This window comes from Anolis sagrei, chromosome 7 (assembly GCF_037176765.1).
Source record: "Anolis sagrei isolate rAnoSag1 chromosome 7, rAnoSag1.mat, whole genome shotgun sequence".
Lineage (NCBI taxonomy): Eukaryota > Metazoa > Chordata > Lepidosauria > Squamata > Dactyloidae > Anolis > Anolis sagrei.
Window position 1 is genome coordinate 23,494,768 of NC_090027.1, and position 25,225 is coordinate 23,519,992.

Here is a 25,225-nt window from a genome sequence, read left to right on the forward strand (position 1 = left end):
AACGTATCCTTTCCTCCTTTTGTCACGCATATATCCTCTGGTGAGGCACAGAACCCAACCAAGGTGGTAATTCTATACTTTAGTATAGGTAAAGGTTTTCCCCTGACATTTGTCTAGTCGTGTCCGACTCCTGAGGGTGTGTGTGCTCATCTCTATTTCTAAGCCTAAGAGCTGGCATTGTCCATAGACGCCTCCAAGGTCATGTGGCTGGCATGACTGCATGAAATGCCGTTACATTCCCACTGGAGTGATACATATTGTTCTATTCACATTTGCATGTTTTTGAACTGCTAGGTTGGCAGAAGCTGAGACTAACAGCGAGAGCTCACGTCGCTCCCAGATTCGAACCTGCAACCTTTTGGTTAGCAAGTTCGGCAGCTCAGCGGTTTGACCCCTGCACCACCGGGGGCTTCATTTATTTATTTATTTATTTAATTTACTTTATTTATATACCGCTTTTCTCAGCCCTCAGGCGACTCAAAGCTTTTAGTATGTCTTGATGTTATTCCAATGTGGCAGTCTATTAGGGACACCATAGCACTTCTGAAAGAGGGAAAGATACACACATACGCAGAGTTTGTGGCACACTGCCCCGGATAAAATAAAACACGCAGCAGCTTCGACAGAACAAAAAGTCTCAAGGGACCAAAGATAAATAGGATAAAAGCTCCCTTCTGTTTTTGAAGGAAGGAAAGAATTCACATTTGTTTATTCAGCAGGCTAGTGTTTTCAGTGCAATGCTTGCCCTCTTCTACAGACCATACTTGACAAGAACAGTGGTCTTGATGCCTATATGTTACTGGTTTTTCTTGCCAGAGAGGTCAGGGCAAAGAGGAATTCACAATCCTTTCGATGTTCTAGGACTGTCCCTCCCATCAACCTTTACCAGTATAACCAATGGTAAAGGCTCATGGGAGTTTTGAGTCCAGTGATATCCGGAAGGCCACTTACTCCCCGCATCCAGGCTTCAGGTGCTAGCTAAGGCATCCTGCAGCATCACATTCAGACCAGAGATCCAGGGCGAAAATGCCTCGGTCTCTCACGCTCCCCCTTGATGCTACCAAGTGCAAAGTCTCAAGCTTCCAGGCAGCTGAGGGTCTCCGAGATCTGCTTGCCAAGTCCATTTTGACCTATGCGATTGAGGATATGTCTATCAACTGCCACATTTTGTAGAAGACTCGGTTCAACGAAGGCATAGCAAAAGGAAAGTGGTCATAAGGCTGTCTTCTCCACCCCAGGGCTCAACAGGAAACTCAAACCATTCAAAGTTTAAGGCCCAGAAGGACTGGAGCCTTGGCAGCACAGCTTCTTGAGATAATCCCATGGCAAGAAACCCCAACCGTGGTCCAGAAGGCTAAAAAAGGGGCAGGGTGAGGAACCGGAGGGGGACGTCAGTAAAAGTGCTTCCGGCTCTGTTCCTGCCATTTGTTGTAGACGATGATGCCGATGACAATGGCAAAGACAAGAGCCACCAACGAGAAGAAGACAATCAGGAAGAGGGCCAGGCCGCTCATAGGCTCCATCGGGGTCTCCACTGCAGGGGAAAGAGGGACCAGTTAAGCGTAAGAGACAGAAAGTAGAAGCAGCACCTCTTTGCCTAGACCACCTGTGGGGAGACCCACTAAACAGGCAGGCTGCTATTGCCCCAAAAGCCTGGGCAGCCTAGCGGGAGGAGGGTCAGACTGATGAGAAGCAGATCCAGAGCCCATTTGCCCATGAACTAAAATGGAGGGCATCAGCCACATAAACCTCCCAGGCTAATAAAATGCACACAGAAAACTATAAGATGTTGTAGTTCAGGTATGGGCAACCTCACTCCCAGGAACCAGATGCAGCCCCCCCCCCCCCCCCCCGGGCCCTTTTTCAGGCCCTCCTCTCTCTCACCATTCCATCCTTCCTTCTCTCTTTCCTTCCTCCTTCCCTTCCTTCCTTCCCTTTTTCTGCTATCTTCCTTCCTTTTTGTCTTTCCTTCCTCCTTCTCTCCTTCCTTCCTTTTTGTCTTTCCTCCCTCCTTCCCTTTCCCCTGCCTTCCTTTGCTTTTGTTTCCTTCTTATCTCTTTCCTTCCTCATTCTCCCTCTGCTTCTTTCCTTCCCTTTTCTTTCCTTCCTTCCCTCTTTTCTCCCTCCTTCCTCTCTCTCTTCCTTCCCTTTTGTCTTTCCTTCCTTCCCTCTTTCCACTCTCCTTCCATCTCTTTCTTCCTTCCCTTTTGTCTTCCCTTCCTTCCCTCTTTCCACTCTCCTTCCATCTCTCTCCTTCCTTCCCTTTTGTCTTTCCTTCCTTCCCTCTTTCCACTCTCCTTCCATCTCTTTCTTCCTTCCCTTTTGTCTTCCCTTCCTTCCCTCTTTCCACTCTCCTTCCATCTCTCTCCTTCCTTCCCTTTTGTCTTTCCTTCCTTCCCTCTTTCCACTCTTTCCCTCTCTCCTTTCTTCCTTCCCTTTTGTGTTTCCTTCCTTCCCTCTTTCCACTCTCCTTCCATTTTTCTCCTTCCCTCCCTTTTGTCTTTCCTTCCTTCCCTCTTTCCACTCTCTTTCAATCTCTCTCCTTCCCTCTCCTTCCTTACCTTTCGTCTTTCCTTCCTTCCCTCTTTCCACTCTCCTTCCTTCTCCTTCCTTCCCTTTTGTCGTTCTTCCCTTCTCTCTTACCTACCTCCCTCCCTCCCTCCCTCCCTCCATTCTCTTCCACCCTTTCTTCCTTCCATCCATCCATCCTTCTCTTCTATTATCTTCCTTCTTTTTTTTTTTCTTCCTCCTGGGTGATGCTTAGCTGGGTGAAGAGAAAGTAAGGAGGGAACATGAGAACCATGTTTCAAGATTTCAAAGAATGTCCCATTGAGGAGGAAGGAGGGGGGAAACTGACTTTTGTCATCACCCACTACTTACGCAAAATAACAAATATTTGCTTAATTTAAAGTTTTTTTCAATTGGAAGGTCTTTTGAATCAGCAAGACATTTCCACCACAGATGTGCGCCATCCGGGCCCCTCTTCCAATGGCTCTTGGGCACAAAACCCCATCTACTTACATCCAGGCAGTTTCATGTTGTCCACAACCGGAAGAAAGACTTCTTTGTCCCGTTTTTCTTCCTCCATCGTCCGTTCAACAGTCAGTTGATACAGCTTCAGAGAGATGATGTCGTGGTTGTCTGGGGCAGAAGAGGAAAGGACATCACGTATCCTACAGAAACCCACCTGGAAGGGCAAGCCATCCCATCCCAGCTGACCTGCCATATTTCCCACCTCGTAAGTGTCTGGTGGATGGACCACCAATCAGCAGTCACACTTTTGTGAAATCTGCTTGGTGTCATCATTGGATATCCATGTTGGAATTCAACCCCACACTGCCCAAGTCTCGAGTCCTCAATGAGGAGCAGTTTAGTTAGTTTAGTATAGACTAAATGTCTCCCTTCCCCCATGTCTTCTGTATGACCGTTGGGAATCTTTTTCTTCTCTGCTTTTGCTCTCATTCTGATCGGTTGTTTAAAATGGATACTTTCTGCCTTCTTACACAGTAGTATGAAGAGTATGTGCTGTGTGCTTTGTGATCTCTCTCTGCTTGAGTGTCAGAGACAATTTGTGATTGGGTTTTTCCTTCTCCTGAAATCTTAGAAGAGATGGGTCAGATAGCTCAGACCCCGTTCTTTAATTATTAAGAAATGCAGTTATTTCTTATTATTGTAAACAAACCTTTTGTGATTTTTAAAGATTGGACTCTGAATGTTTGTCTCCTAAGGTTTGAATTCTTTACAGCCACATCACACTGCACTTCATGCTCTGCTCACTAATGAGCTTATGCTCAGTTTTAAGTATCCCGTTTGATTTTTGGATGCTCTGCTTTATTTTAGGGTAGTGTTCCCTTACAAAAAGGGCAATGGGCCCAGTCTAGGTACCCAGACTGTATGCATGCTGAAAGAAACAGCTTGAAAGAATAATACGAAGGCTGATAACAGGATTCTCTAAAAAGGAGTTTTTGGGGTTTTTGGTGCAACTTTATCTTTTGAAAGATGCAAAGAATGGAAAAGAGGCAAGAGTTCTTCCTGAATTTTCCAAAACTTGCAGAAAATATTATTCAGCTTGGAAGAAGAGATTGGAGCTACTGCCCTGGATTCAAGGCAAACCAAGGCCTGTCAACAAGATCCACAACAACCAGGCAAGAGTTATGATTTCTGCAATTGTGAAGCCAAGAGAAGCCTTTTTATTTAGACTGCCTGAAGTCAGGGCGAGTCCAGAGGAGCACCCAGTCCCATTTTCCACCCCACAAGCCCTGCAAACCCCATTTCTGGTTTCCAACAGAAATGGAAGGGACTGGAAGGTCAATTAAATTAATTAGGATGTAGAGAAAAATATGTGGCCCTCGAGATATTGGCACCCAATTTTTGTAGACCAGTATTGCAAATCTGAATACCGGAGCCTGGTCTGAGATGTGTCCTGATGGAATTCAAGGTGGCCGTCACCATTTTGAAAAAACATGTTTAGGCCTCTGCATCTGATTCGTTCTAGAATTCTATGCATGTGATCATGGGCAACACTGGGGGGGGGGGGGGGAACCCCAAAAGGCCAGAGGTATCATTTTAAGAGTTCATTTCTATTCCCAAAATCTTTTAAGACAGAGGTCCTCCTGATCGATCATGAACCAGATCGGGGTATAGGGTGGCAACCTGTGCTGGACAGGGTTACACTCCCCCTGAAGTCACAGGTCCGCAGTTTGGGTGTCCTCCTGGACTCATCACTTACGTTTGAAGCTCAGGCGTCGGCGGTGGCCAGGAAGGCCTTTGCACAATTGAGACTCGTGCGCCAACTGCGACCGTACCTTGTGAAGGCAGATCTGGCCAGGGTGGTCCATGCCTTAGTCACCTCCAGATTGGACTACTGTAATGCACTCTACGTGGGGCTGCCCTTGAAAACGGCCCGGAAATTTCAGTTGGTTCAACAGGCGGCAGCCAGGCTGTTAACTGGTGCTCCTTACAGGGAGAGGTCAACCCTCCTGTTTAAGGAGCTCCATTGGCTGCCGTTCATCTTCTGGGCCCAATTTAAGGTGCAGGTGCTTTCCTACAAAGCCCTAAACGGTTTGGGACCCAGCTAACTGCGTGACCGCATTTCTGTATACAAACCCACACGATCTCTTTGTTCATCTGGAGAGGCCCTGCTCACGATCCCACCTGCATCGCAAGCGCGATTGGTGGGGAAGAGGGACAGGGCCTTTTCAGTGGTGGCCCCACGTCTCTGGAACTCTCTCCCCAAGGACATCAGGCAGGCCCCAACGTTGGCAGTTTTTAGAAGGAGCTTGAAGACGTGGATGTTCCAGTGTGCCTTCCCAGAATAAGGAAACTCCAAGCAATATGTCCCAAATGCACTTTATGAGGGATTTAGTACTGCCTGCACGTCCACTTATCTTTAAAATATCCAACCTATTTCCCTTGGACATGCCCAGCATTTTAAATTTTAATCCTTACATTTGGCCCTGCCACAGGTTTTTAATTGCGTCATGTCATCATTGTATTGTTTTGCTTTGTATAGAGTTGTTTATTGTTGTATTGTTGTTATGTTTTATGATGTATTTGGGCTCGGCCTCTTGTAAGCCGCACCGAGTCCTGCGGGAGATGGTAGCGGGGTATAAATAAAGGTTTAATATTATTATTATTATTATTATTATTATTATTATTATTATTATTTTAAGTGCTACAAAGCTCCAGACTGAAAGAAACTGTCTACAGCAGAAACTGAAAATTCATAGTCCTCTGGACACGACTGGACTTCCATCAGCCTAATGTATACAACTAAGGCTGGGGACTAGGGCAGCTACGATCAAGTGCAAAGCAAAGCAACAGGATGATCCGTACCCGAAAGGTCTCCAGTGACAGAGGAGACTCCAAAATAGTATCCTCGTGGCAAGTGGACTCCTGGAATATCAACACAGTCTCTCCATTCGTGCTTGCCATCAATATCAAGCAAAATCTATGGAGAAAAAAAGAACATGGAGTCAGCAGAAACTGAAAGAGCGATCCAGTCCATCCCATTCTGCTATACAGGAATACCCAATCCAAGCAGTCCCGACAGATGGCCATCCAGCCTCTGTTTACAAACCTCCAGAGAAGACTCCACTGGAATCTGAGGCAACATATTCCACTGCCTGCTCTTGGCACCAGGATGTTTTCCTAACCTTTAGGTGGGATCTCCCTGCAATTTGAATGCACTGTTCCATTGTGTCTCTAGGGCAGCAAAAAACACTGAACTTGCCCAGTCCATAATGTAACATCCCTTCAAATATTTAAACACGGCTCTCACGTCCCCTTCTCTCAACCTTCTCTTCTCAAAAGCTATCCTGGTTCCTAAGCCACTCTTCACGGTTTCCAGACTTTTGCTCATTCTGTTCACCCTTCTCAGGACACCTTCCAACATGGAATCCTAATTGCCCTCTTTCCCAGGCTGCACTTGGGCAGGGGAACTCAGGAGGAGAAGGGAGAAATGACATGGGTGTTGCACTCCAAGGCTGGGATTTACTTCTGCACTTGACACACAAACCAGCCCAAGGTAAAATAACAAATCAGTTTATTGAAGTGTGTGTGTGTGTGTGTGTGTGTGTAGCAATTCAGGAAAATAGTATAAAAACCAGTGTCCAAAAACAGGAATAATCCTCATAGTTCAGAGTCCATGATATGCATAAAAAACCAGGAATACAAAAGCAGAATAAATCAAAACATGCAATACAGGAATATAGACAGAAAACCATGTCATTTCCCTTCAAAAGCTGATAAAGGTTTCTTTGCTAATAAGCAACTAGACCTTTGCACTGCCTCATGAGAAACTCTATGTTGACAGAACATCAATTTCTTATTTAACTGCTGCCCATCCACCTAGAGTTGAATTTCCCTCTCCTGAGCTCAGTTCTTCCTCTGACCTTGAAACTGTCTTTTTGGAATGTGGCCTCCCTCGCTCTCATTCCCAGGGCTTAGAATCTCCTGATTCTCTCACTAGTCTGAGGTTCAGAATCCCCACTTGCCATCCACAGGCTGCCTAACAGGCCCAGAATCCCCAGAGAGATCAGGTACAGGCACAATCAAAGGCTGGACTACAACAACGGGTAACAAATGGAAAGAGCATCATCAGGCACTCACAGTCAGCCTCCTCTTCACATAGCGGATCACCAGGAAAGTGTCGTGGTTGAGGTTGCGCACCATGGCCGTGCAGCCGCCCAGTTCGGTGGGCCTCCCATCCCGGTCGTGGTCGTAGGCAAGGGAGCCATTGCTTACCATGGTAGAGACATAAGGGAAGATGCGCTGGAGGACGAGACAGGGAGGCGGGTCTGGGTGTCACTCCGTAGACCTAGCTGTGCCAATTGGATAATGGAGGAGGGAGGGAGGCACATGCAGGGGAGGCAGCCAAGCAAGACAGGAAGAAACTTCAGTACAAGCAGCTGCAGGGCCCTCTCTCCACAAGCAAGCACCTCAGCCAGAGAGCGGCATGACCAATTTGAAGGTGAAGGTGCCAGACGTTTGGTATGGGGTGAGGATGAGAGAAAGACACCAACTACAAAAGCCATCAAATCCCTGGCCAACTGTCCAGAGTTAGGGAGCCATGCTGGAGGCCCACGGCATCTGGATCACTGTGCCTCCCTAATTCAAAAATTGCCCCATATGCAGGATGCCTTGACTATTTATATTCCTTTAAGTCACCTGTTGACTTAAAGCAGTGGTTCTCAACCTGTGGGATCCTTAGGTGTTTTGGGTTACAACTCCCAGAAATCCCAGCAGCTGTTAGGATTTCTGGGAGTTGACGGCCAAAACATCTGGGGACTCACAGGTTGAGAACCACTGGCTTAAAGCAGCTCCATGAATTTCACAGTGTTTCCTTAGACAATCCCAATGACAACGCAGATGACACACAACTCTATTACTCCTTCCCACCGAAATCCCAGGAAGCCCCCCGAATCCTGGACCAGTGCCTGGCAGCTGTGATGGACTGGATGAGGGTCAACAAGCTGAAGCTGAATCCAGACAAGACAGGGGCCCTTTTGGTCAGTTGCGATGCCAATTGGGGTATAGGATGGCAACCTGTACTCAACCTGTGCTGAACTATAAATCCCAGCAACTACAACTCAAATGTCAAGGTATATAAGCAAAGTAAATAAATAAATAAATAAATATTTTCCCCAAACTCCACCAGAATTCACATTTGGGCATATTGAGTATTCATGCCAAGTTTGGTCCAGATCCATCATTGTTTGAGCCCACAGTGCTCTCTGGATGTAGGTGAACTGCAACTCCAAAACTCAAGGTCAATGCCTACCAAACCATTCCAGTATTTTCTGTTGTTCATGGGAGTTCTGTGTGCCAAGTTTGGTTCAATTCCATTGTTGGTGGGGTTCAAAATTCTCTTTGATCATAGGTGAACTATAATCCCAGCAACTACAACTCCCAAATGACAAAATCAACCCCCCCCCCCAACCCCACCAGTACTCAAATTTGGGCGTATTGGGTATTTGTGCCAAATTTGCTCCAGTGAATGAAAGTATGTATTTACATTACAATTCATAACAGTAGCAAAATTACAGTTATGAAGTAGCAACAAAAATAATGTTATGGTTGGGAGTCACCACAACATCAAGAACTGTATTAAGGAGTCGCGGCATTAGGAAGGTTGAGAAACAGTGCTCTACTGTATGTTTATTTTATGTTTTGTTTTCAGGCACCTTGTGCCATATGAAGGCCGCCCCAAGTCCCTTCGGGGAGATGGTGGCAGGATACAAAAATAAAGTTGTTGTGGTTCTTGTTGTTATTATCATCTATCCTCCAAGGTGTTTTTGCCAGTTCCTTCTTCTGAAACACACCCCACAGCACCTGAGATTTGTTGGCAGTTTCCCTTCCAAATACTAACTCAGGCTGACCTGCTTAGCTTCAAAGATTGGATGAAATCTGGTCCCTGCAGGTATATAAATGGTAAAGGAACCAGATTTACACTGAGGTAAATGCAAATATGGGGGCTTCATAACCAATGTTTTACGAAAAGCAATCAAGGAAAGAGATGAGGGATGAACTAGAGAGACTAGGCTGCTACAGCAAATGAGGCAGAGGTTCATTTCTTGCCCTTCTCCGGCTCCGGGAAAAGGTTCCCAACATGTTAAAAACACAAGAGGAAAAAGGGAAGCAGAGGAAGCAAATGAAGGCATAACAAAGTGGGAAAGGTTTTGTCCGGTACCTGGTTTCCTCCGGAATACCTCTTCTTCTGTGCCTGAGAGAATCCAGAACGGTTATTGCAAAGCAAAGGAGAGAGGGAAAGGGGACAGAAGCAGGACACATGTCACCCTTCAAATCATTTCAGAATGAACTACAAACTGGGAAACCGGAATCATAGAATCAAAGAGTTGGAAGAGACCTCATGGGCCATTCAGTCCAACCCCCTGCCAAGAAGCAGGAATATTGCATTCAAATCACCCCTGACAGATGGCCATCCAGCCTCTGTTTAAAAGTTTCCAAAGAAGGAGCCTCCACCACACTCCGGGGCAGAGAGTTCCACTGCTGAACGGCTGTCACACTAAGGATGTTCTTCCTCATGTTCAGACGGAATCTCCTTTCTTGTAGTTTGAAGCCATTGTTTCGAGTCCTAGTCTCCAAGGAAGCAGAAAACAAGCTTGCTCCCTCCTCCCTGTGGCTTCCTCTCACATATTTATACATGGCTATCTTATCTCCTCTCAGCCTTCTCTTCTTCAGGCTAAACATGCCCAGCTCCTTAAGCCGCTCCTCATAGGACTTGTTCTCCAGACCCTTGATCATTTTAGTTGCCCTCCTCTGGACACATTCCAGCTTGTCAATATCTCTCTTGAATTGTGATGCCCAGAATTGGACACAATATTCCAGGTGTGGTCTAACCAAAGCAGAATAGAGGGGTAGCATTACTTCCCTAGATCTAGACACTATGCTCCTATTGATGCAGGCCAAAATCCCATTGGGTTTTTTTGCCGCCACATCACATTGTTGGCTCATGTTTAACTTGTTGTCCATGAGGACTCCAAGATCTTTTTCACACGTACTGCTCTTGAGCCAGGCATTGTCCCCCATTCTGTATCTTTGCATTTCGTTTTTCCTGCCAAAGTGGAGTATCTTGCATTTGTCACTGATGAACTTCATTTTGTTAGTTTTGGCCCATCTCTCCAATCTGTCAAGGAAAGGGAAACCTTGCTCACTCTTGCCCCTGAACCCCAACATCCATCCAATTCTGCACGACTAACTTCACAAGGGCATGACTGAACCCACGTCAAGTACTAGGAAAAGAATGAGATGTCAATCATGTACCAGGTGCATATAGCTGCAGGGGCGGGAATCATGTGCTTTGAATGCTATTTTCCTGCTTCTTGGCAGGGGGTTGGACTGGATGCTATGTCCAACTCTAGGATGCTATGTGGTTGGACTACGATACCCTACAAGTCACTGTACAGTCCAAAGCTGAAGGGAAATCCAATACAGTGGGAGAGTCACAGAATATCTAGCATAAAGGAAGTCCAGGACAGTGCCAATTCTGGCTGAACACACTCAACACTTCATCCAATTTGGCCCATGGTTAATGACTGATTTAACCATGTTCCTTAAAAGATGTCCTTTATTTGGTCCCAGAGGATAGGCAAAAACATCACCCAAAGTCCAGCCCCACAACCCTTTGCCATACGTTTATGCAAGCCACCTTACCTCTTGCTGTTTCTCCTCATTGGGGTAGGTGTCTACAAACACTCCCAGCCCTATAAAGTTGTCTTTGCTCCCAAAGACGGGCCCTAGAATAGATTTCATTGAGTTCACAACAGATCAGCAGCAGCAGCAGATTTCCTAGCATTTCATTTCATAATTGTGGCAAAACAGAAACATTCAATGTATTTTCGAAGGCTTTCTTGGCCGGAATCACTGGGTTGTTTTAGGTTTTTTCGGGCTATATGGCCATGTTCTAGAGGCATTTCTCCTGACGTTTCGCCTGCATCTATGGCAAGCATCCTCAGAGGTAGTGAGGTCTGTCACAGGAAACCCTTTTTCCTAGTTCCAACAGACCTCACTACCTCTGAGGATGCTTGCCATAGATGCAGGCGAAACGTCAGGAGAAATGCCTCTAGAACATGGCCATATAGTCCGAAAAAACCTACAACAACCCAGAAACATTCAACTTCTATATAGTGTGGGGCAGGAATGATGACCATCCCTCCCCTTTTCCCCAATCCAGAAGGGCTTTCCCTTTACATTATTTATTTATTTGTTAGTTTGTTTACTACACTTATTTACCGCCCCTCTCAACCCGAAGGCAATTCAGGGCGGTTCACAGTTGGCAACAATTTGATGCCTCCCCAACTATAAAGTGCAAGTTAAAAACAGATTATAAAAACAATTAAAACATTAACAAAGCCATAAAACACAATCTTCAATGTCTCCTTACTAAAATCGTGATCCAAGTGCATAGTGATACATCACACATGCATCATGATTTTAGTGCATCGTGATACATGACATGTATCCCAACATTTCTGGTGCTTATAGTTTAATCTGGAACATACGTATTTCCCAGTATTTTCAAGAGCAACATCTATGACCAGGAACAGCAAACAGTAGGAGAAGATGTACTCTAATATCATGTATCTTTACTAGCCGTCCCATGCCACGTGTTGCTGTGGCCCACATGGGGGTTCTGTGTGGGAAGTTTGCCCCATTTCTGTCGTTTGTGGGTTTCAGAATGCTCTTTAATAGTAGTGAACTATAAATCCCAGAAACTACAAATCCCAAATGTCAAGGTCTATTTCCTCCAAACTCCGTCTGTGTTCATATTTGGGCATATGGAATATTTGTGTCAAGTTTGGTCCAGATCCATCATTGTTTGAGTCCACAGTGCTCTCTGGATGTAGGTGAACTACAACTCCCAAACTCAAGATCAATGCCCACCAAACCCTTCCAGTGTGTTCAGGTCATGGAAGTCCTGTATGCCATGTTTGGTTGAATTCCATCATTGGTGGAGTTCAGAATGCTCTTTGATTGTAGGTGAACTATAAATCCCAGTAAGTACAAATCCCAAATGTCAAGGTCTATTTCCTCCAAACTCTATCTGTGTTCATATTTGGGCATATGGAATATTTGTGTCAAGATTGGTCCAGATCCATCATTGTTTGAGCCCACAGTGCTCTCTGGATGTGGGTGAACTATAATTCCCAAACTCAAGGTCAATGTCCACCAAACCTTTCCAGTTTTTTCTGTTAGTCATGGGAGCCCTGTGTGCTAGGTTTGGCCCAGTTCCATCATTGGTGGAGTTCAGAATGCTCTTTGATTGTAGGTAAACTATAAATCCCAGCAACGACAATTCCCAAATGACAAAATCAATTTTTTTGAGTGGAGGACATAAATTGGACTGTTAGGTATCTTGTGTCCAAATTTGGTGTCAATTCCCCCAGTGGTTTTTGAGTTCTGGTGGTAGCATGGACTAACATTACATTTTTATTTATATAGATGTATGTATGTATAGATAGATTTATCAATTCTACTTTCTACGTGGGGCTGAAACCCAGTACTGTCAGCAGCCATATTTGCTGGGGTCTGAGACACAGGATCTCCACAAAAGTGGAAAAACTGCAAATAAATAAAACTGCTATTCTTGTTAACTAAGAGAAGACCTCTATGGGAGGCCCTAGGTCAGGCAAGGGCAAACTTGGGCCATCCAGGTGTTTTGGACTTCAACTCCCACAATTATGAAATATATTTCAATCTCTAGCAAGCTGACCTCACGTCTGAACCAGGGACAAATAGAGAGAAGGATGAGGGGCCCATTCCACTTTATTTACATCTTGAGACCTAATCATACATATAAGATTCCTTTACCTGGCTGCATTCGCTCCTTAGTGTACCAGATCGCAAAGCCATCCCCATTCAAATTCTTCTTTCCTTGCCCATGGATTTTGAAATGCACTTGCATCTCCCAGTCTCTCAAGTAACACGGCTATTGAAATCAGAAAAGGGAAGAGAGGGGGAGATCTGAAATGTTAGGGGCATTCTTGAAACTGAGAAACTCCAGGCAATTTTATTCTGTGAAACAGAAAACAAAATTAAGAAAAGCACAAACTACAAAAGTCACGGGGTTGTGTCTGAGGTCGGTGGCTAGCTCCTTGCATGCAAGCAAAACCAAGTGTCAACCTTCATTAAAGCCAAACATCGCAGAGAAGCATGTTCCTTGACTGCTCTTGCCAGGAACCTAACCCATCCATTGTTGGTGAGCTATATTTAGAATCAAAGACAAAGTAATTAATCCCAGTTGGCATTATTAAGGCATGGAATATCATACACAGATATAAAAACAAAACAACAAGCATCTGTTTAGTGGTAGGAAGAGGTTTCTCTAACCAAGGTGAATAATCTTTTTTCAAACAATGTCAGAAATATTAAAAATTAATTGGGTATTTTTAATTACAAAAATGTGAGTCAAAAACTGAAAGGGCTAAATGGATGCAATGACTTTTAACAAAAGCTGCTGTTCAATATAAGCAGGTATGCCTGTAGCTTAGTACGTCTCAGTGTTAGTTGCTGTCAGCCTAAGAGCGGCCTCAGTGTGAGAGATCTCAGTATGAGAAGGCTCCAGTGTTAGAAAGGACCCAGGGAGAGAAAGTCCTCAGTATGAGAGGCCTCAGTATGAGAAGGTTCCAGTGTCAGTAGGCCTCGGTGTGAGAAGGTTCCAGTGTCAGTAGGCCTCGGTATGAGTAGGCCTCAGTGTGAGAAGCTTCGGTGAGAGAAGCCCCAGATTGAAGATATTGTGTGTGAAGCTCCAGTGTGAAGGCTGCTGAGTGCAAAAAGCTACTGTGTGAAGCTCTTGTGTAAGTTTGGTGTGAGAGGAAGGTCAATGAGAGCAAAACTGTTTATCTGCATGAGAAAAAAAGCCCAACATGGAAGCAAAGGAAGTATAATAAACATTCACAAAACCTTCATCCTTCTATTTCTGACTTGGCTACGGTGGTCCACACTCTGGTTACATCCCGTATAGACTACTGCAACGCACTCTACGTGGGGTTGCCTTTGAAGACGGCCTGAAGCTTCAAATGGTGTGGCAGCCAGGTTGCTAATAGGAGTTGGGCTCAGGGAGCATACAACTCCCCTGTTGAATCAGCTCCACTGGCTGCCAGTTTGCTACCGGGCTCAATTCAAAGTGCTGGCTTTAGCCTATAAAGCCCAAAACGGTTCTGGCCCAGTCTATCTATTTGAATGCATCTCTCCCTACGACCCCCCCAGGAACCTAAAATCGTCTGGGGAGGCCCTGCTCTCGATCCTGCCTGCTTTGCAGGCACGTCTGGCGGGGACGAGAGACAGGACCTTCTCTGTGGTGGCCCCCCGGCTGTGGAACTCCCTCCCTAGGGATATTAGATCAGCCCCCTATATACAGTGAATAAATGTGCATACAGATATATACTTAGAAATAATGAAGAAAAGCTAAATATAATGAAAATAAAACTATGTAGTTAGCAATGCAGCTTCAAAGCTGCATTGCTAACCTCAACTTCATGGAGAGTTAATCAAGTGTTTAAGTAATAAGAACCTGTCGCAAGAAAAAAAACATTTTAACAAGGTCAGGGACCAGATTAAATCCTGAGGGAAGAGATTACGCAGAGGCGATGCTAATATTGCAAAAGCCTTTTTTCCCTCTTCAGTTGCTGGTGTGATCTTTGTCCTCATTTCATCTTATCAGCATTTGGGCAATCTTTCTACTTGGCTGCTCAATTCTGAATAGCGAGCTCATTTAGGCACTGGATGGCACACCCATATTCTGTCATTAAGAGGTTCAAAAAGCCAAGTAGCACGTAAAGATCTTAAAATTCAGGGAGAACATAGGGTAAAGCCCAGGTTGGAGTGGGTTTCCAACCAATTGTGTAGCCCGTTGTCGACCTTTGCAACCTGAAAGTTGCATCTGTCAAGTAGGAAAATAAGGTACCACCTTAAAGTGTGGGGAGGCTAAATTAACTGATTTATGAGGCCATTAAAAAAGACTTCAGCAAAAGCATGCGGGGAATGAGGAAGTACTTCATCAGTATCGCAGATGGACGATGAAAGCGATAGCTCTCTTGGCGGCCAGAAAAACTTAAATAGCCTCTGTGTATGTCTGTATATGTTGTAAGTCAAAATTGGCATTGAATGTTTGCCATATATGTGTACACTGTAATCCGCCCTGAGTCCCCTGCGGGGTGAGAAGGGCGGAATATAAAAGCTGTAAATAAATACTAATAAATAAAATATAAATAAAGTGAACTCCTGACCCCCCCCCCCCGAAACATCCAAAGATCATTTAAAGCAGTGGTTCCCAAACTTATTTGGCCTACCCCCTGGAAATCAATTTCTCTAAATCTTCTCTTCTTTCTTTTATGCTTTCATCGCCCCCAAATGAACCTGTGGCCACAGCGTCCACCAGGGGGCAACAACACCCACTTTGGAAATCACTGATTTAAAGCTTTTAATCGTGAAGAGCCAACCAGGCATAGAGATTTGAGCGCTTGACAACAATGCTGAAGACTATGCAAACCTAAGATGTAGTTTAGAAGTCTTTATCCTCTTCTGTCAAAGAGAGTTAATGCCTCACCAAACTACAACTCCCACAATTCCATTCTATTGAGTCGTGATATTTAATAGGCTTGGTTGATTTAAAAAAATGTTCAAAACTCGTTTTGGATGTAGGAGGCGCTGGTGGTTCGATTCTAAAGTCACTTCCATTTTTTTTAATTCAAAACTTTCAGAAATCCTTCCGAATTGCTTTGTTAATGGCAGACACGCATGCTCAGTAGGATAAAACAGCACTGGGAAAACTGCCTGAACATCAAGCAAAAAGTGGGTGCTAGAAACAATATCATACGAAAGCTGACTGGCACAACCTGGGGATCACAACCAGATACAGTGAAGACATCTGCCCTTGTGCTGTGCTATTCTGCTGAGTATGCATGCCCAGTGTGGAATACATCTCACCACGCTAAAACAGTGGATGTGGCTCTTAATGAGACATGCCGCATTATCACAGGGTGTCTGCACCCTACACCACTGGAGAAATTACCCTGTCTAGCCGGTATTGCACCACCTGACATCTGCCAGGAAGTAGCAGCCAATAGTGAAAGGTCCAAGGCAGAGACATCTCTAGCTCATCCCTTGTTTGGGTATCAGCCAGCACGTCAACGACTTAAATCTAGACATAGTTTTCTAAGATCTACAGAGACACTCGCTGGAACACCTCAGCAAGCAAGAGTCCAAAAGTGGCAGGCTCAAACCCAGAACCTCAACCAATGGCTGATACCAAATGAGAGACTCTCCCCTGGGCACACAGAAGACTGGGCGACTTGGAAGGCACTGAACAGACTGCGCTCGGGCACCACGAGATGCAGAGCCAACCTTCAGAAATGGGGCTACAAAGTGGAATCCTTGACATGTGAATGTGGAGAGGAGCAAACCACTGACCACCTGCTGCAATGCAACCTGAGCCCTGCCACATGCACAATGGAGGACCTTCTTGCAGCAACACCAGAAGCACTCCAAGTGGCCAGCTACTGATCAAAGGACATTTAATCAACTACCAAACTCACAAGTTGTGTATTTTTCTGTTTGTTTGCTTTGTTCTGTTAGAAATGTAATATAATTGACTGGTTGCCCTGACACGACAAACAAACAAAACACTGGGAAAACGTCAGGGGATTCTCCCTCCCTCATTTTTAGACCAATCCTGATGAAACTTGCTACAGTGGTAGAACACACGGACCATTGTTAGCTCACCAAATTTCATAACCTTTGACTTATCTGTAGATTTTTGGTGAATTTTCAATTTTTTTATTTAAAAACATTTTTAATAATAAAGAATTTGTTCCTGGTTTGAAAGTGTTGTTTCCAATTTCATTGGGTGGTCTTTACTTTAAAGTAGTTGTTCTACTCCAGAAACTTTGTTTGTGAGGCACAAACTATATTAAATTGGTGGAGAACAGAAATCATAGTACAGACCCCATCAAGGGACATCTAGACTGACCCTGTTCTTCTGGGCAGAAAGGCACCATCCAAACTCTCCTGACATCAATTTGCTTCCTCTACTGAGCTGGAGGGGACCCTCAAGACACATCCATCCATTTATTACTTTTTGAAGATGCAATCAATCATTTTATTTTATCATTGTTTATTAACGTAAAGGGCTGGCTGGCTGTGGCTGGCTACCCCAGTGCCTTGTTCATTGCAATCAGGCCAAAGTGAAATGATTGGTTTTTAAGCAGTTTATGTTCTTTTGGCTTTCTAAAAGTTGTGTATTGCTTTAGACACCTTTGTAGGTTCAATCAGTTTATTTTATATTTAGACGAAGACTGCTACAGACAGCTATTTTTGGGTCCTTCAGACATTTTTGGTTACTGAGCAGCAGAGCAGTGTGGGAAATGTAGTTTAACAGCAGGGCCTTTTGCAATCTCTACCATTGGGGGCCTGGCATTCACAAACTACAACAATGGCTGTGCTTAGCCACACGCAGCTCATCCCTTCTTGCATTGCCAGAGGAGGAAAAGCATGAGATTTTAAAACTTTTTAGGCTTTACCAAAGTTGCTTAATGGTTGTGAAAATTAAAATACCCTTGGGAGACATCCAAACATTATGTAATATTTCTGGGGGGGAAAGGTAAGTGGTTCATTCAATCTATACTGTAAAGGCACTCATTGCTTCTCATTATGGACCCTCTATTGTCTCAGCTTGCTCTGATTTTTGTTGACAGGCATCCATGAAAGCATCGAATCCATCAAAACAAAGAGAAGACACAAAGGGTTGCTGTGAGTTTTCCGGGCTGTGTGGCCATGTTCCAAAAGTATTCCCTCCTGGTGTTATAGCAGACATCCTCAGGGGTCTGTTGGAAACTAGGGGTGTGTTGGAAACTAGGCAAGTGAGGTTTATATATCTGTAGAATGTCTAATGCAGCTTGACACGACTTTTTAAACTGCTGTGGCTCAATGCTATGGACTCACAGGATTCCGTATCATTGAGACACAGCAGTTTAAAAAGTCGTGTCAAGCTGCATTAACTCTTCAATGTGGATGCACCTCAAGTGAGTTCCCCTTCGGGGTATAAATATAGGAAATAACATTTGTTTATTTATTTACTTTATTTATGTACCACTTTTCTCAGCCCTCAGGTGACTCAAAGCGGTGAACAACATCGATACAAAACATCACGAGACAAGTATAGGGCAATTAAAAACAATTGTAACATAAATAATTAAACATCAGTATAACAATCATTAGCGCCTCAACAGTAAAATCAGAATCCAGTCTCATCATCAATTATTCCGTATTCCTATGTTCAATTACACTGTTTAATCAAATTCTTGTACGAACAGCCAGGTATTCACTTTCCTCCAAAATGCCAGCAGGGAGGGGGCCGATCTGATATCTGCAGGCAGGGCGTTCCACAGCCGAGGGGCCACCACAGAGAAGGCCCTGTCTCTCGTCCCCGCCAAGCGTGCCTGTGATGCAGGCGGGACAGAGAGCAGGGCCTCCCCAGATGATCTTAGTGTCCTAGTCAGTTCATGGGAGGAGATGCATTCTGATAGGTAAATAGGGCCAGAACCGTTTAGGGCTTTATAGGCTAACGCCAGCACTTTGAATTCTGCCCGGTAGCAAACTGGCAGCCAGTGGAGCTGGTGCAACAGAGTAGTAAATAAATAAATAGCAAGATTTCAAGCAGTGAACCTCAGTGTCTTTGGCATTAAGTTGCAGCACCTTCAAACCCATGGACTGCGTACAATATAATTGCACAAGCCGCAGCATGAATGAGAACACCTTGTTGCAATTCCACCCAGGTGAGAAGCATTCAAACCACAAAACAGTCAAAACCACCAGGTCAACGGCCTGTCATCAAATATGTTGCAACAGTGCAAATATAGGCAAGGAAAATAAAAGGCAAAAAGGTGCCCTAACATGTCTTTGGGTTAAATGTGGCAGGTGGGTCTAAAATTATTAAAAACTTTAGATGCATTTGCAGAGTCTGCATTACTGGGGAATTATGTCTTATCTTCAGAAAACAAGGAGCAATCCACACAACACTACATGAAGAATCTAAACACATTTTTCCAGCTGGTAGGGGCAATTCTCATGTTTCTCACTGCCATTCCTAATTCCCACAGGGTTGTCACTATTGCAAGTTGCTTCTTTGCTCACTATATTTGTTTCAACAAGCCAATTATTTCTGCTCCACTGAACTCCCAGAGCCCACCATCATGAGAAGAGAAGCCAAAGTCTCACCACTCTGTTCCAGACGGCGCCCTGCTTGCTCTGGATGTCAGGAGTGAGGCGGACAAACTGGGTCATGACCATTGCGTTGCCCATGAGTTCCCACAAGGAGGAGCTGGATGATCCGACTCCTGAAAAGTAGAGGAAAAGGTTTCGACTATTTCCTTGACCAGTGAAACCAGACTCAACATTTTACCCCATTCCTGAACATCCAAGTGACAGGCCACAAGCATGTCAATAAAAGGGGGTGGGTGGGGGGTCTTTAATCTATTAGCCCATTCTACACTGCCATATAAACCAGATTATCAAAGCAGATAATCCCCATTATCCGTTTTGAACTGAATTATATGAGCCTACACTGCCATATAATCCAGTTCAAAGCACTTAGACTGGATTTTGTATGGCAGTGTAGAAGGGGAGTTAGACAGATGGGCCGAAACATAACAAAACGATTTTCACCAAGGAGAAAGTCATGGTACAACTCTTAGGCCTCTTTTAACTACCATTTAATCCAGATTTTCAAATCAAATAATCCTCATTACCTTCATTGAACTGGATCATATGAGGCCCCTTGTACACTCACAATAGTGCTCGCCATAGTTAATAGTTAATACCTTCCAGTGCAGGCCTAGGTAAACTTCAGCTGTTTTGGACTTCAACTCCCACAATTCCAAACAACCTACTGATTTGTGGCTGGGATGTCCAACTACTTTGTCTACCATGGTTTTTAACTTTATAATCTATGGTTATGTTTATTGTTTATTTTATTTTGATTTGATGTGTTCTATGTTAAATTTCATGTTATGTTCTTTCGGTGCTCACTTGTATTGATTTGGGTGTTGTTTATTTGTTTAGTAGTTTCCAACTCTTTGTGACCTCCTGGACCAGACAAGGCCAGAGCTCCCTGATGGCCATCACCACCCAGTTCCTTCAAAGTCAAGCCAGTCACTTCAAGGATGCCATCCATCCATCTTGCCCTTGCTCAGTCCCTCTTCCTTTTTCATTCCATTTTCCCCAGCATCATTGTCTTCTCTAAGCTTTCCTTTCTTCTCATGATGTGGCCAAAGTACTTCATCTTGGCCTCTACTATTCTTCCCTCCAATGAGCAGTCGAGCTTTATTTCCTGAAGTATGGACTGGTTGGAAACATTTACTTCTTGGGAGGAGAGCAAGGACCAATCTCGATAAAATAGTGAAGAGTAGAGAAATCACACTGGCAATGAAGGTCCGCATAGTTAAAGCGATGGTATTCCCCATAGTAACCTATGGATGTGAAAGCTGGACCATAAGGAAGATTGAGTGAAGGAAGATTGGTGCTTTTGAACTGTGGTGCTGGAGGAAAGTTCTGAGAGTGCCTTGGACCACAAGAAGATCCAACCAGACCATACTTCAGGAAATAAAGCCCAACTGCTCATTGGTGGGAAGAATAGTAGAGGCCAAGATGAAGTACTTTGGCCACATCTTGAGAAGAAAGGAAAGCTTAGAGAAGACAATTATGCTGGGGAAAATGGAAGGAAAAAGGAAGAGGGGCGGACCAAGGGCAAGATGGATGGATGGTATCCTTGAAGTGACTGGATTGACCTTGAAGGAGGTGGGGGTGGTGATGACCAACTGGGAGCTCTGGCGTTGACTGGTCCATGAAGTAACGAAGAGTCGGAAATGACTGAACGAATGAACAACAACATCTTCTATACATCTTCTACATAATAAAAGTGAAAACTGTGTATGTGTGTATGTGGCAGATGTGTTCACTTCCACAGACAGCCTCCCCTCCACAAACAGGCTATAGTTCCAAGTGCTGAGAAGCCTCCAAAGGCACTCCCTCCACTGACATTTCAGGTTAGAGCGAGCACCATGAACACGTTGCTCAGACCCTGCCAATGTCCTCCCCAAATACCATACTGCCCACCACCCAAGGAAAACTTTCATTTGGGAAGAATTTCCTCCTAGATTTGACATGTTTCCTCCCCCAGCTCCTTCAAGGTCAATCCAGTCACTTCAAAGATGCCATCCATCCATCTGGCCCTTGGTTAGCTTCCTTTTTCCTTCTATTTTCCCCAGCATAAGCTTTCCTTTCTTCTCACGATGTGGCCTCTACTATCCTTCCCGCCAATGAGCAGTTGGGCTTTATTTCCTGAAGTATGGACTGGTTGGATCTTCTTGTGGTCCAAGGCACTCTCAGAACTTTCCTCCAGCACCACAGTTCAAAAGCACCAATCTTCCTTCACTTAATCTTCCTTATAGTCCAGCTTTCACATCCATAGGTTACTATGGGGAATACCATCGCTTTAACTATGCGGACCTTCATTGCCAGTGTGATGTCTCTACTCTTCACTATTTTATCGAGATTGGTCCTTGCTCTCCTCCCAAGAAGTAAATGTTTTCTTATTTCCTGGCTGCAGTCTGTGTCTGCAGTCATCTTTGCACCTACAAATACAAAGTCTGTCACTACCTCCATGTTTTCTCCCTTTATCTGCCAGTTATAAATCAGTCTTATTGCCATCATCTTGGTCTTTTCGATGTTCAGCTGCAACCCAGCTTTTGCCCTTTCATCTTTCACCTTGATTAGAAGGCTCCTCAGCTCCTCCTCGCTTTCAGCCATCAAAGTGGTGTCATCTGCCTATCTGAGGTTGTTAATGTTTCATCCAGCCATTTTAACTACAGCCTTGGATTCATCAAACCCCGCATGTGTTCTGTATACAAGTTGAATAGGTCAGATAAGGGTATACAGCTCTGCTGTATGCCTTTCCCAATCTTGAACCAATCTCTTGTTCCATGGTCAGTTCTTACTGTTGCTACTTGGTTGTTATACAGATTCTTCAGGAGACAGACAAGGTGATTTGGTATGCCCAGACCACCAAGAACTTGCCACAATTTATTATGATCTGTGGAACAGTAATTGGTTAAATGGACGTACCCAGAGGGTGCTCACCAATGCTTCCTCTTCATCTTGGAAAGAAGTGACAAGTGGAGTGATGCAGGGTTCCATCCTCGCCCCGGCTCTGTTCAACATCTTTATTAATGACTTAGATGAAGGGCTAGAAGGCAGGATCATCAAGTTTGCAGATGACACGAAATTGGGAGTGCCAATACTCCAGAGGACAGGAGCAGGATTCAAAACGATCTTGTCAGATTAGAGAGATGGGCCAAAACTAACAAAATGAAGTTCAACAGTGACAAATGCAAGATACTCCACTTTGGCAGGAAAAAACGAAATGCAAAGATACAGAATGAGGGACAATGCCTGGCTCGAGAGCAGTACGTGTGAAAAAGAACTTGGAGTCCTCGTGGACAACAAGTGAAACATGAGCCAACAATGTAATGTGGCAGCAAAAAAACCAATGGGATTTTGGCCTGCATCAATAGGAGCATAGTGTCTAGATCTAGAGAAGTCATGCTACCCCTCTATTCTGCTTTGGTTAGACCACACCTGGAATATTGTGTCCAATTCTGGGCACCACAATTCAAGAGAGATATTGACAAGCTGGAATGTGTCCAGAGGAGGGCGACTAAAATGATCAAGGGTCTGGAGAACAAGCCCTATGAGGAGCGGCTTAAGGAGCTGGGCATGTTTAGCCTGAAGAAGAGAAGGTTGAGAGGAGACATGATAGCCATGTATACATATGTGAGAGGAAGTCACAGGGAGGAGGGAGCAAGCCTGTTTTCTGCTTCCTTGGAGACTAGGACACGGAACAATGGCTTCAAACTACAAGAAAGGAGATTCCATCTGAAAATGAGGAAGAACTTCCTGACTGTGAGAGCCGTTCAGCAGTGGAACTCTCTGCCCCGGAGTGTGGTGGAGGCTCCTTCTTTGGAAGCTTTTAAACAGAGGCTGGTTGGCCATCTGTCAGGGGTGCTTTGAATGCAATATTCCTGCTTCTTGGCAGGGGGTTGGACTGGATGGCCCATGAGGTCTCTTCCAACTCTTTGATTCTATGATCCACAGTCCAAGGCCTTAGAATAGTCAATCAAACAGAAACAGATGTTTTCCTGAAACTCCCTGCCTTCCTCAATTATCCAGCATCATTTGGTCTCTCGTTCCTCTACCTTCTCTAAACATTTAGGTTTAGAAAATGATTTAGGTTATTGGCTATATATTTTATATTGTTCTTGGTTTGCACTGTTGTTGCCTTGTGAGTCACCCAAGTCCCTCTGGGGAGATGGGTCAGAATACAAATAAAGTGGTTGTTGTTTTGTCGTGTCAGGAGCGACTTGAGAAACTGCAAGTGGCTTCTGGTGTGAGAGAATTGGCTGTCTGCAAGGATATTGCCCAGGGGACGCCCAGATGATTTGATGTTTTTATCATCCTTGTGGGAGGCTTCTCTCATGTCCCCGCATGAGGAGCTGGAGCTGATAGAGGGAGCTCATCCGCCTCTCCCCAGATTCGAACCTGCGACCTGTCGGTCTTCAATCCTGCCGGCACAGGGGTTTAACCCACTGCGCCAATCATTATTAATATTATTAATAAAAGCTACGTTCCACATTTCCCTGTACCTGTAATTGAATTTTCTTTCCTTAGTAGCAAATATTTCATAATATTTGCAATATTTAATTAGTCAATAATAATAATAATAAAGTCAAACATTTCAGAGAAGGGATGTTCGGGGTACATCTTCCACACTAGAACCTTAACGCAGTTTGACACCACTTTAGTTGCCATGGGAACCTGGGAGTTCGTAGTTCCGCAAAGTCTCGAAGATGAAGAGTGAAGAGTATGATCCCACCAAACTACAAATGTCAGAGGATCTGCAGCCCTGAGCGGCGGCAATTTCAAGCGGTATCAAGCGGCGTTAATTCTGTCGTGTGGACGCATCTTATAATTCGAATGGAATCAAAGGGAAGGCTCACCTTGGTAAGGCGTGATGAGGGAGTGTTCCCGCTTCAGGTGCTCATCCATCTGCTCGGCCTTGGCCCCCCAAAACAGGACCAAACAGACCCCCAAAAGCCCCACTTCGCCCCAACCAGCACCCTCCACCGCCATCTTGCTCCTTCTGACTGAGAGCCCACCTCCTTTGACCAACGGCTAGGGAACGCGGTCTGATTGGCTCTGCCTTGACGCCCCGCCTACTTCCGCGTGCCATTCGGCCTTTCAGTGGCTGGAGGCCACGCCTGTTTCGTAACTCCGCCCAGAGGAGGGCGTCACGCCTACTTTGAGAACGCTGAGGATGCCGGGAAATGTAGTTCGCATTTCTTATTAAAGGGGCCGCTTAAAGCAAAAGGCGCCAAAAAATGGTCAGCTTTAATTTTGGTTGAATTGTGAGGTAACCTTTTAGTGCTTGCGACTAGAATGACTGGGATTTTGGGGTTGTTTTTGAGGTGATTTTAATATAATACCATATAATGATGTATTAGATATACTATGCAAGATTCATAAAAGTATTGTAAGGTAATCTATCTATCTATCTATCTATCTATCTATCTATCTATGCTCTGTGCATAATGAGTACCTTAAAAACAAAAGAACCAATGAATGAAATCACACCAAATTTGACAACAAAACGTCTCACAACACAAGGAGTGACCATCACTCAAAAAATTATGATTTTGCCATTTGGGAGTTGTAGTTGCTGGGATTTATAGTTCACCTACAATCAAAGAGCATTCTGAACTCCACCACAGGGCTCCCATGACCAACAGAAAAAACTGGAAAGGTTTGGTGGACATTGACCTTGAGTTTGGGAATTATAGTTCACCCACATCCAGAGAGCACTGTGGACTCAAACAATGATGGATATGGACCAAACTTGGCACGAATATTCCATATGCCCAAATATGAACACGGATGGAGTTTAAGGGAAATAGACCTTGACATTTGGGAGTTGTAGTTGCTGGGATGTATAGTTTAGCTACAATCAAAGAGCATTCCGAACTCCACCAATGATGGAATTGAACCAAACTTGGCACACAGAACTCCCAGGACCAAGAGAAAATACTGGAAGGGTTTGGTGGACATTGACCTTGAGTTTGGGAATTATAGTTCACCCACATCCAGAGAGCACTGT

General features: G+C 44.6%; 1 protein-coding gene across 2 annotated transcripts; it reads right to left on the minus strand.

Moving 5' to 3' along the window:
* Positions 1-652: 652 nt before the first annotated feature.
* Positions 653-24,231, minus strand: LMAN2L (lectin, mannose binding 2 like). Of its 2 annotated transcripts, XM_060787023.2 has the most exons (9): positions 24,072-24,231; positions 19,237-19,355; positions 12,832-12,949; positions 10,675-10,757; positions 9,191-9,223; positions 7,111-7,272; positions 5,836-5,950; positions 3,022-3,141; positions 653-1,534 (listed from the first exon to the last, which is right to left on the minus strand). In XM_060787023.2, the coding sequence occupies exons 1-9, from the start codon at positions 24,202-24,204 to the stop codon at positions 1,392-1,394; spliced, it is 1,026 nt and encodes a 341-aa protein (XP_060643006.2). In that variant the 5' UTR covers positions 24,205-24,231; the 3' UTR covers positions 653-1,391. The 2 variants fall into 2 exon arrangements, with proteins under 2 accessions (XP_060643006.2, XP_060643007.2); XM_060787024.2 differs by lacking the exon at positions 9,191-9,223.
* Positions 24,232-25,225: the final 994 nt, after the last annotated feature.

Bases quoted from the DNA above. Each gene is read 5' to 3' on its own strand.
- LMAN2L (XM_060787023.2), bottom strand. From the start codon at position 24,204: ATGGCGGTGGAGGGTGCTGGTTGGGGCGAAGTGGGGCTTTTGGGGGTC. The intron at 7,273-9,190 runs GTACCGGACAAA...CTCGTCCTCCAG, and splicing joins GGTATTCCGGAGGAAACCAG to CGCATCTTCCCTTATGTCTC. The intron at 3,142-5,835 runs GTACGGATCATC...CTTCTGCCCCAG, and splicing joins TGTCACTGGAGACCTTTCGG to ACAACCACGACATCATCTCT.